Source organism: Salvia hispanica, chromosome 1 (assembly GCF_023119035.1).
Source record: "Salvia hispanica cultivar TCC Black 2014 chromosome 1, UniMelb_Shisp_WGS_1.0, whole genome shotgun sequence".
Taxonomy (NCBI): Eukaryota; Viridiplantae; Streptophyta; class Magnoliopsida; order Lamiales; family Lamiaceae; genus Salvia; species Salvia hispanica.
This window is the reverse complement of record NC_062965.1, coordinates 33,392,657-33,403,877: the sequence shown is the minus strand read 5'-3', so window position 1 is coordinate 33,403,877 and position 11,221 is coordinate 33,392,657. Positions and strand designations below refer to the sequence as shown.

The 11,221-nt window shown below is 36.1% G+C and overlaps 2 protein-coding genes across 2 annotated transcripts; both read right to left on the bottom strand.

The window, feature by feature from the left end:
* Positions 1–821: 821 nt before the first annotated feature.
* On the bottom strand, positions 822–2,512 carry LOC125216473. The gene is made up of 4 exons (XM_048118231.1): positions 2,140–2,512; positions 1,440–2,050; positions 1,149–1,349; positions 822–1,041 (listed from the first exon to the last, which is right to left on the bottom strand). Exons 1-4 carry the CDS (start codon positions 2,375–2,377, stop codon positions 1,003–1,005), a joined length of 1,089 nt encoding a protein of 362 aa, XP_047974188.1. The 5' UTR covers positions 2,378–2,512; the 3' UTR covers positions 822–1,002.
* Positions 2,513–7,661: 5,149 nt separating this feature from the next.
* LOC125194794 lies at positions 7,662–8,999 on the bottom strand. The gene is made up of 2 exons (XM_048093019.1): positions 8,987–8,999; positions 7,662–8,621 (listed from the first exon to the last, which is right to left on the bottom strand). Exons 1-2 carry the CDS (start codon positions 8,997–8,999, stop codon positions 8,143–8,145), a joined length of 492 nt encoding a protein of 163 aa, XP_047948976.1. The 3' UTR covers positions 7,662–8,142.
* Between the last annotated feature and the right edge of the window lie 2,222 nt (positions 9,000–11,221).

Sequence of the window (11,221 nt, the reverse complement as noted above, 5' to 3'; positions counted from 1 at the left end):
ATCTTGTGAATTAATCTTCAACCCTAGTTTCTCACGCTGCCCGACGGAAAACCGCGCACAGCTTGGAATCTAGCTTTCCGCCGACCCTACGCTAGGGCGCCGGAAACGTGTTTGATCGATGAAAACTTAGTCGCCGATCCTAGTTAAGGAGGGAGTCCTTAACAACTAGTGCTTTCATTGAGAGTAAGGAGGGAGTCCTTAACAACATACACACACACACAGATACTCTGAAAAGGCAAGACTGAAACATTTCATAATTAATCGAACTTCATAAATGTATCTTAGGTTCATTACATGACCTTATATATGGACTGTTAAAAGTATTGTCCTTCATCTGTTGTTAGATGGGAATGATATGAATATGCATTTGTTAACTATCTCCGGAACATGATTCCTGGAAGGATTGATTATGGGGAATTTGTTACTACGACGGCAAAGAAAAATGGTGGCATTTGAAGGTGAATAATGCGAAACAGCTTGAATATTAGCACGAGAGATGCTCCGGGAGCGCTTACCTTTTTACAGGTATATAACAGGATACTTTGCCTTCACTTTTTCTCATTTCTAGGTTATCACAACGGGTGAAACTCTTTGAATTGCACAAAGAGATCCTCTAGAACTATAGGAACATTTTGTGCATACATACAATAGCTGAATGCATACAGAAAATATCAAAGTCTATAGCAGATTATACAAATGTTGCCATGTGGAATTCAATTGTAAGATTAACGGTTTGCCACTTTTCCTTTCATTTCCATGTCCCTACTGATATATTTTCTGTTGGATCTGCCAATACCATATACTTTGAATGAGGATGACAATGGAAGCTACAATTGTGTTTCCCCTTCAGTTGCTCATTCATATTTCTGGAAATATATAGAGAGTGTTTGCAATTATATTACAAACAAAATACCCACCAATTACTGCAGCAACAGAGTATTTGTAGTTTCTCTAAGGTATTGCATTTGGTATGGTCATAACGTCGAGATACAAGCTGCGATATTATATTTGAGTTGCAGTTTCATTTGCTATTGCAATCTCCTGCAACAGAATTGCGTAATATGAGTTGATATTGCAATGAATATCATAATTTGGTAACTAGTGTGAACAGGCTGATATTTGAATGTTGCATGCACACCAAAATATACCTTAAGCTGTGCTTTGCCTGAAAAGATGCATTTTGATGTGATGGCTCGCCCCTCATCTAACAACCATCCCACTTCACAGCAGGTTATTTCATCGTCTTCTCTCTTCTTCACTGAGGACCATAGTTGTTTGGGGAGTAATACAAGGCCTCCCTCATCTCTGATTGATTTGCTTGCACGTTCATCATCAAGTTGTTGGATCATCTTTTATCAGCAACACAAACAATTCCACATTCATTATATCAATGGATGCCAAATAGCCAAAATAAGGAGGAAGATATTATCATCACATACATTGTGAGAGGCATCAAATCTGGCAACAGCGCTGCTGCCTTGCCAAACACCACAAACTCGTGAAGCTTCAAGCCGCTCTGTGGCAGCAAAGGCCGCATCACGAATGGCGCATCCACCGAGCTGATCCCCGTTCCTGAAGGGGCCATACCACTGCTCCACAAACACCTTGATCCTAACCAATTTCAGCTCGGAATCGAGCACCTGAATCACCCTCACCCTAGACTCTTTGTTATTGGGATCAATGAGGCAATGCTCCAGCTCAATTGATTTGACTGAAGGATCAGCTGCTACGTAAGATCCGGTGGATGCATATGCGAAGGTGGAGCCATGGTGTGCCGAAATATGCCTCTCCTCTGAGGAGTAGACGGTGGCGGCGTCGGCTTCACATCCGACGGTGGGGAGGAGCTTGATGGATCTGTAGGTGAGAGAGGGGGTGTCAGCGGTAGCGAGGGTGGGGCACTGGGTTTGCCAGTCGAATACCTTGACCTCCCACTCCCGGTACGCCTCTGGCACCACCGATTCCGGCAATTCCACGGCTTGCCCCTCCGCCGTGAAATCGGCCCCAAATCCGTCCCATTCTCCCGAGACCTTTTCAGCAAATTCTACCCAGCCTTCATTGATATACAAATACGTGATTGATAATAAACCAATCAATTATTAATTGGACAAAATAGTAAGAGAAAGTTGTCTCAGTAATTACTGGTGGTTGTAGATATCGAAGCGGAATCGTTCACGTCGGCGGTCGTGGTAGCGGCGGAGATGCGGGTGAGAATCGGAGCAGCAGGTGTGCTAGTACTGGGACTAGTATTACGGAATTGGTGCGTAATAGGAAATTGGAGGGTGGAAGACGAGCGGAGGGATAAGACGGGCGGGTGGCGCTGCGGAGAGGGTGACAGGATATTGGTATTGGAGGAGAAGAAGGCTGCCGTCATGGCCATGATATTTTAGTAATATCTCTCAACCTTTCTGCAAATCGCTGGCATCCAGATTGTTTCGATTCGATACACCAAAATATGGAATTGCACGTCCATCCGCCGCCGCAACCACCACCATTCGTTTGTGATTGGTTGGGGACAAAAGCGACAAAATTTATGGACTATGGCACATTGATTTACTGCCTATAACAAATATAACAGTCACGGTCATTTTACTTATAATCGTCGGTGCCTCTCTTTGTCGGTGTTGGTAACTGGCAACCGGCAAGAGCAACTCCAAAGGGAGAAGGTAAGAGCATCCACAATGGATGCCCGATCTCACGTCCGATCGGTCGAGATCAGGTTCGGGCTTGATCGGGCATCCATTACAAGTCTCGGGCATGCCCGAGGAAGACCGAAAGTTCAGTCACGCCCCATCTCTCGCCCGATCCATCGGGCGTGAGATCAGTGGCGGACGCAGAAATAAATTTTAGTAGGGGCTATACTAAAAAATTTTATTGTTAACAAAATATACATATTTCCCCTGTTTGTGAAATATTGTTCCTTTTTGCCATTTTGATCCGTCTTTGTTGTACATTTTTTTCTTATGGAGTCCACTTTCATCTAAATCATTATGCACATTCTATCTTAAAACTAATATATAAATGTGGAATCCATATTCCATTAACTTTTTCAACTCACTTTTCTTTGTATTTCTTAAAATCTGCGCTGAGATGTGGACAACATTTTACAGATATATATATACTTCATCCATCCTAAAAAAAAAGATTAGTTTTACTATTTCGGGTCATCCCGAAAATTAGAGTATTAATATGAAAGTTTCTACTACGACTAATAATGTGGATTCCACAATCCATTAATACTATTTCTACTATCTTTTTCCTCTCTCTTGCTTTTTTTTTCATCACTCTTATTTTACTAATTGTATATTAAAACTCTTGTAATTTACAAATTTATATATTATTTTAGAACAAAAGAAATATATGGAGTAATAATTATTATAAAAATGCATACATAAATTTTACATAAAACTAATCCAACAAAAATTTAACTATTTTGAGAAACCCTTTTCAGTTTTCAATAGTCATTTGAATAAAAAACGGTAGTGTCAATTTAGGATACAATTTTACAAGTGTTACTACTGAATGGATGATAACTTTAAATTTAGTGGCACTTTTTAAATTACTCCTATTTTAAATATATAAAATATCCATAGCCGTATTTAATGAAGAAGTAGGCAATTGATATTTTCAACTCTATTATTATTATATTCATTTTAAGTTTAACAGTTTATTCTCTTCTTCCCAATTCTACCTAGACGTCACCACGGTTCATGAACCGCCGGTTCCCGGTTCGGAACCGGCGGTTCCGGTTCAAAAAATATGGAACCTGAACCGGCCCGCCTAGGGTCAGGCGGTTCTGGTTCCGGTTCAGTCACGGTTCCAAGCCGGTTCAAAACCGGCGGTTTCCAGACAGTTCCGGGGCGGTTCCGGTTCGGACTGCCGGTTCAATGCCGAATTTTTTTATTTTTTATTTTTTAATTTTATTCCGGTATAGTACTAATTGTAGAGTTGTAGGTGTAGTTGTAGTCTTGTACTATCGAATAAATAAATAAAACGAGAATGACAATTGACAAATGGAGTAGAAGTCGACATTGGAGTTGGAACAATTGGAATTTTATTGAAACAATCATACAATCATACAAATTTGAACGATATGTGAATGTCGATATTACAAATACAAATGTTGAAAATTGAAATTACAAAAGAATCAAAAGACTTAAATAAAAAAAGTTGAAGTAAAAAACAATAAATTATAAATGTAAATAGATAGTATATATATATACTTTAACTTCTAAGCATTTAACCGCCGTTACTGGGTTTGATTTTTCGCGTCCAACCGCCCGCTTAAACTTCAGCTAATTCTCTTAGTCTGTCTAATCACATCATAAGCTTCCTGTTGATGTGCTCGAACCGCGATTTGGGTTTCGGGGCTGTTCGACAGGATGCTCTACTCTACTGAGCGCCATTAATGAAATGTAGGTAGTTTTTCTCAGAATTTAATTTTCAAATTTCATTTCCAATAAATGTCAATTAGACTTCAAAGACATCACTTAGTGAGGGTTTCAAGATTTTTCAAAAAAATTGAAATTTTTTACAAGGAAATATATTAAAAGAAAATTTTGGGTGGCCAAGCCTCTGGAACGCAGTCCTGCCAATGCGTGAGATCGGCGCCCATTGGGTGTGCCGATGCCCAGCCCGAGCCCTATCATTTTTCATTTTTTTTTAATTTTTTTTATAAATTATATAACTTAACACTATAAATACCGCCTTTTTCTTCACTTTTCACACTAAATTTAGATGACTAGTTTTTTTTTTTTTAATTTAGTATTTTAGTTTTAATGTAGTTTTTAAGCTAAAGATATGATGTAGTTTCACTTTTAAATTAAGTAATGTAATTTTTTATTTTTTGCATTTGTGGTGTTTAATATAATATATTTTGGTATTTTAGTTTAAATAAAAAATTAAAAAACAATGATTTAAAATTGATATAAAAAGTGATAAGAGATACTGCCCATATCCATTATCGTAAAGATAGACACGACGCCAAGAACCACTGTGCCTCACTGTGCTTTACTGGCATCCATTGGATGCTCTAAATGGAAAGAGGATATTAGTTAATATTTTCTCAAAAGTTTAATATACCTTTCTTAAAATCAATCAACTCCAGATAAAAAGTAAGATATAAAAGGCAAGAGAAATTTATCGCTAACTCATAACTTAATTGTTAAGACAACTAAATAAAAAACCATTAGATATTCAAATTGCTTTATCATTAATCCCTAAAGTCAATACGATCAAAACTAAAACGTACAAAGTTGCCAGATTAATTCCAAAAAATATCAATAGGGGATTAATGTCAATTAACCCATGTTTAGTTATAACTAACTTTTAAAAGAAATTCAAAACTTAAAATTCATATAACATATACCAAATGAAAGATAATTTCATAGGATTCCAACAATATCCTACATGATAGTTCGACACAAAATTTGAAAAATCAATTTTTTAAATTTTTTCGCATAAGAAAATGCCCAAAATACTATATAAAATACGTCAATATAATACATAACGTCAATATAAGAATAGCTTAACATTCTTAAAGATTGGCGAATGCTCAAAAACGATTTCAAACACTATATTGACATTTTCATCCAAAACCCTAATTTGAGTTTTTTTATCTTTTTTTATTTTATTAATTAAAAACAAAATTACACCCACAAATAACCACACGCTTTCTAAAATCCTATGGCCTTAAATTAATTGTAGTTAGCAATTAAATGATAAGTTAGCAATTGATCAATCCCTAGAAAGATATACTTCCTCCGCTCTGGAATGGAGCTCGCTTTTTCCATTTTAGTCCCGCCCATCGGAGTCCCGTCACTTTTTTCCCTATATTAATATCCTCACCTTCACCTAACTCATTCTACTCACATTTCATTTAAAACTAATATATATGTTTGACACCTATTCCACTAACCTTTTTCCCCCACTTTTCTTAACATTTTTAAAAAACCCCCCGCATTAATATCTAATGGCGAGGAGGGAGTATCATTTAAAAAAATCAAATAATAGTACAAAAGCTTTAAAAAAAATATAAAGTGTAATATTTCTCAAATACCTTCCTCCTTGGAGAATGATTTTTTATGAAAAGAGGTAAATATGGTGGTTAAAATGATTTTCCCTCTTCATTATGATAGTAAAGATACCTCTTCAAAATGGAAAAGATAATACCTTCTCAAATACCTCTTCCCCTTTAGAATGATTTTTCATGAAAGGTAAATATAATAGTTATATTAGTTTATCTCTCCATTTACTCTCTCCCTTTGATTATAGCTTGGATGTGCTATAAGAAAATTAGTATATGAAAAGCAGACCGACGAAATTTACATAAAATTCATAAGCCTTCTTAAATCGGTTCCTAACTTTCTAAAATATTGATTCTAATTCTGATACAGTGCCCATGTGAGTTAATTATTGCAATGATGAAATGGTGGATTAATTCTTTAGAATTTCCCATGTTAAATGAGAGAACAATATATTGTTCGTCCATAATCAATAAGTTTTTTTTCTAAAGTATTTTGTTTTATTTTATTATTTTTGTAGTATTAAAACTTGTATAGTTCATTATTGATAGTAGTATATGAATGGAAAGATCACCGCCTTCCTAAAAATTTGTCCATTTTAGTTTTGACATGGATTTTAAAAACGTAGAAAAAGTAGGTTAAAAAGTTAAATTTGCATGATATCACTTTTATATTAGCTTTTATAATAAATGGAATAAAGAAGAATTTAACGTTTATCGCTTACCATTTAAAAGAAATTAAAATTGATAATTATTGGATGTGATAAAAATAACAAAAATGATAATTAATTGAGAAGGGAGAGAGAGAATTATTATTTTTTAATAGAAATGCAACTAACTACCCAATTAATGCATGGGTCCATAAAACCACTATTTCTCAAATACAAAGGATTTTAAGGAAGTAGGAAATTCCTCAAGTTCCAGAATCATGAGTTAGATAAGCACAAAGTATCCAAATAGTGGAGGATGGAATTATTGATTATAGAAAACATAGTTCAACCTCATACCGAACTCAATCAAGACTCAACAAGTTTGGGTGGGTGTATTGTCCTTTTAGACAAAAGAGAAACAGAGGAATTATTGTTTCCTAGTGAAAGACGAATTTTGTCATTCAATATTTCACCAAATTAAGATGAAAGGATGCCTCCAAAAGAAGCTTGACAGGCCATTGGTTACTACGAGATGCAAAATTAGCAGGTTTTAATTTGCATCAAAGAAAATGGAGTACAAAAATGAATTAGAAAGGCCACCGATCAACGTGGACATAATTTAATCACATCACAATCAAATTGGGTGGCCTCTCAGTTTTCTTTTTAAGCCTGCGTTTTCAACACCCTTAATTAGCCTAACCAAATTCCAATTATGAAAACCATATGTTCCTTGCCATTTTATTGTAGTATTATAGTACCTTTATGCAACTCAAACCAATTTGAAATAATCAATCTCTATTAACTTTTAATAAAAATCCAATAATTAAGGACAAGCCTAACATGTTGCCTAACATTCAATAACCTCAGTTCCACTCTGTCTACCAACTAAATGCATCCATTTTCGAACTGTATATAAATAAATAAATAGATATATTTTTATAATTATGGACAGTATTACTGATCAATCAAGCACTTTATGATTCAGGACTATATTGTGAGCAATGATTTGAATAAACATAAAATAACTTATTAATGAATGCAAACAGAGAAGTCGGTGGTGAATGGATCACCGACATATACAGGTTGAGTCGGGGAAAAACACATGTAACTATATACACACACCTAAACCTACACATACTTTTAAACATCACCCAACTAGAAATGTGATTGGTGTCGGCACCATTAATGAAATTTAGCAGAGCTGAATCCAGATTTGTATGGAACATTTTACAATTAAGTGGACATCTTCATATATTTCAACGAATTACAAACCGGGACTACTAATGATAAATGAAACAACTAATTAAAAAGAATATCATACAAAACGCTATATATGAATTAATTAATCACACGCACAATGAAAGATTTGATGCCGGCCGATCCCCTCAGATTTGAGAGAGAGCAGCAATTGAGCCAAAAAGGGGATCGAATATACGTAATTATAATACCGGCAATCAATAAATGAAAGAACGATTATCCGAGCACGAAGGAATGGTGGATCAGTGGATGAAGGAGGCGGAGGACTTTCCATTGTTGAAGGAATCGTAGCGGAAGGTCTGGGGAGGCCGACATTGTCGGAGCCGAGCAGCTTGGGCGGAGGTGGGGGGTGAGCTTGTAGAAGACGTGGGGCCAGCTGCCCCTGCTGTGGCTGCCGATGGCGGCGACCTCTTCCTCGTTCATTTCCAGATCGGCGGCGAAGGTAGGTTTTCGGGTGAGGATCCATCCCCATCCCCACTCCCACCACTTCCTCGCGGAGCTGCCGGCGTATTCTCCCATGGCGGATATGGATTTGGGGCGCCGCATGGCCCACGCAGCGGCGGGGGGGGACGACGGCTGGATCTTCAGATTCAGGGAGAGAGAGGAGAGCCGGCGGCGGATCCCGGGTCCAGAGGCCTCCGGGTAGCCGAATGTGAGAGAGGAAGAGATTGCTTCTCTGCAGCTGGAAAACAGAGCTCATGATGAGTATTTGGATTGGAATCTAACCTCAATTGCAGTCGAGAGAGAAAGTAGGGAAGAGAAAAGGAGTAATGTTCCAAGCACAGCAGCGTCACAGCCTGTTTTATTCGGTTTTCAAAGGTTTACAGCCAATACCGATAATGGGTCCGTTATTTTTTCACTTTCTATGTTTTTTATTTTTTTTCAAAATTTGGCTGGTGAGACCACAAATCTACAATATATTTTCCGAGTTTTAAAAAAATTGCCACAATTTCCTCTTTTATAGTAAAATATTGTTACTTACTTTTTTTATTATAAAGATAGAGTTTATTTGACTCAGATTAATTACCAAAATTTAAAATAGAATACATAGTCTTCTTACTAAGAGATTCCATCCGTGCTCTTAAATAAGAGCACTGAGACGGTCGCACTGCTTTTACTCTCTTCGCCTGCAAAAGCAAGACACCCACATCTCGCTTCCGCAGCGACAAGCTTCAAGGGTCCCACTATACTATTATTTAATTTAAATAATTCAATTACTAAAAACAATTATAACAATATAAAAATATATTAAAATATAAAAATTACATAATTAAATCCTAAAAATAAAAAATGCATAATTAAAATTCTAAAAATGAAAATACATAATTAAAAAGTGAATTTTGGAGGGAAAAATTGAAAAATAAATTAAAAGTGTGTAGAAAATAGATATAATTTATGCACGAAGCAATACTACTTTTCAATATTATTGTGTAATATTTTAGGGGTTGTTTGGTAAACAAGATAAGAAAACAAATTCAGACAATATAATCACATTTGTTAACTTTCACTATCATGAAGTAGTGTTTCGTTTGGTACTTCTAGTATAGAATGCGATGACAATTCATTTTGCAAACAAGAGTTTCCCCAAAATAATCTCATTTTGCCTTAATTATTAGCTTGGATACATTAGGGTTCCTAAAACATTTCAACATCATTCTCTTACTCTCTTCCTAATCGGTGTCACAAGCAAAATATTCGCAACGGACCTTTGATTTGTTATTTATATATTTTTTTCGCCCTCGCTCAAAATGTTCACATTTTTTAACGATATCGAATTTAAGGTGGAGTAGTTGTTTGTGATAAAGTAGAGTGAAAAATATGATTGAATATTTTAATGAGGAGAGAGGGGAGAGAGATTTATTTTAAATATAAATGCACATCTTGAGATGTAAAACTAAAATTGAATGTGGACATCTTAAGTAGGACGGATGAGTACTTATTTTCACAATGTAATAATGCCTCCTTCGCCCCTTTGTAGTAGAAACATTTCCTTTGGACACGAGATATAAGAAATTTATTAAGTGAACCAAAGGAGAGAATAAAGTAGAAAAAAGAATAAATAGAAGATGAAAAGATAATAAAGTAAGAGATAACGTAGTAACAAAGAAGAGATGTGTTACTTTTGCCAAAAGAATAAAATGACTCAGCTATAATAAGACGATCTAAAGAAAATACGACTAAGAGAGACAGAGAGAGTAAAATGTTCATATGATCTAGTGTGGTGTGGTTGGAAATACAATACCACGTAGACATGTGAAACATGGTATATGGTATCATTGTAGTAAATCATGGATTAAAGATCGTGAAAGAGTTGATGTAATGGATTGATAAGATATCAACGTCTATTGGAAAAACTAAACCTGTATTTACTAGATCTGATATTTCTTGTGTTGTTATCTTGTTAGAGTGATGAGTTAGGTTATGCATCAACCAATCATCTTGAAGCTCATTGAGAATCATCATATATCAAAAGAAGACACATAGTCATGGAATTTTGTTTCAAAAGTATATTCATTTGGAGATATGCATACAATGATGCCAATTGGGCTGATAATTGATACACTCGATTTTGCACCGTTTAAGGCCTTTATTTAGTCCGTTTTAGTGTCTAAGTTGAACTACATGTTCATTATTTGCATATTTTATATATTTTTGATATTTTGACGTGTTTAGTGAGAAATGTGCAAAACGAGCCTAAACGATAGCAAAAAGTCAAAGATGGAAATCCGGAGTATTCAAGCAAGCCGGTTCGGCGCACCTCACCTGATCGTGGCCGGCCACCATCGGCCGGTGCCTATAACGGTCTGCTCGAAAATAGAGCGAAAAGATGAACATGCACGTCGATACCGATTTAGATCTAGTAGCTACGGAGTGATTGCTAGCAACCGCTAATCGAGGTAGAGCTACAAGATGATTTGAGACGACCGCACGAACAAAGTGCAAACCCCTTCTCTCCGTCCAAGGATCTTCCTCCCCCTAGCAATGTAGAATAAAAGAAATGAAACACCAAATTCCGGGTCGAAGATTATGAGTGACAAAGCAATTTCCCCAAGGAGTTCGGTGCTTCGAGAATATTTTTGGAAGATTGAATTTTTAATTTGTTTGGATTTTCTTATTTTTTAGAAAGCAATCGAACTATTTACATAGCGAATGAATATCCTCAAGATCCCCTAGGTCGCGCAAAATAAATTTTGTTTCCCACTTTACTGACCTAGGAGTTCATTAAGAGATATTCACTTGCCGACCATCTAAGAATATGCCTTGTTGGCCCTCCCCCAAAAAAAGTTTTCCCCTT

Bases quoted from the DNA above. Each gene is read 5' to 3' on its own strand.
- LOC125216473 (XM_048118231.1), bottom strand. From the start codon at position 2,377: ATGGCCATGACGGCAGCCTTCTTCTCCTCCAATACCAATATCCTGTCA. The intron at 1,350-1,439 runs GTATGTGATGAT...TGCTGATAAAAG, and splicing joins GATTTGATGCCTCTCACAAT to ATGATCCAACAACTTGATGA. The intron at 1,042-1,148 runs GTATATTTTGGT...ATTCTGTTGCAG, and splicing joins CAGGCAAAGCACAGCTTAAG to GAGATTGCAATAGCAAATGA.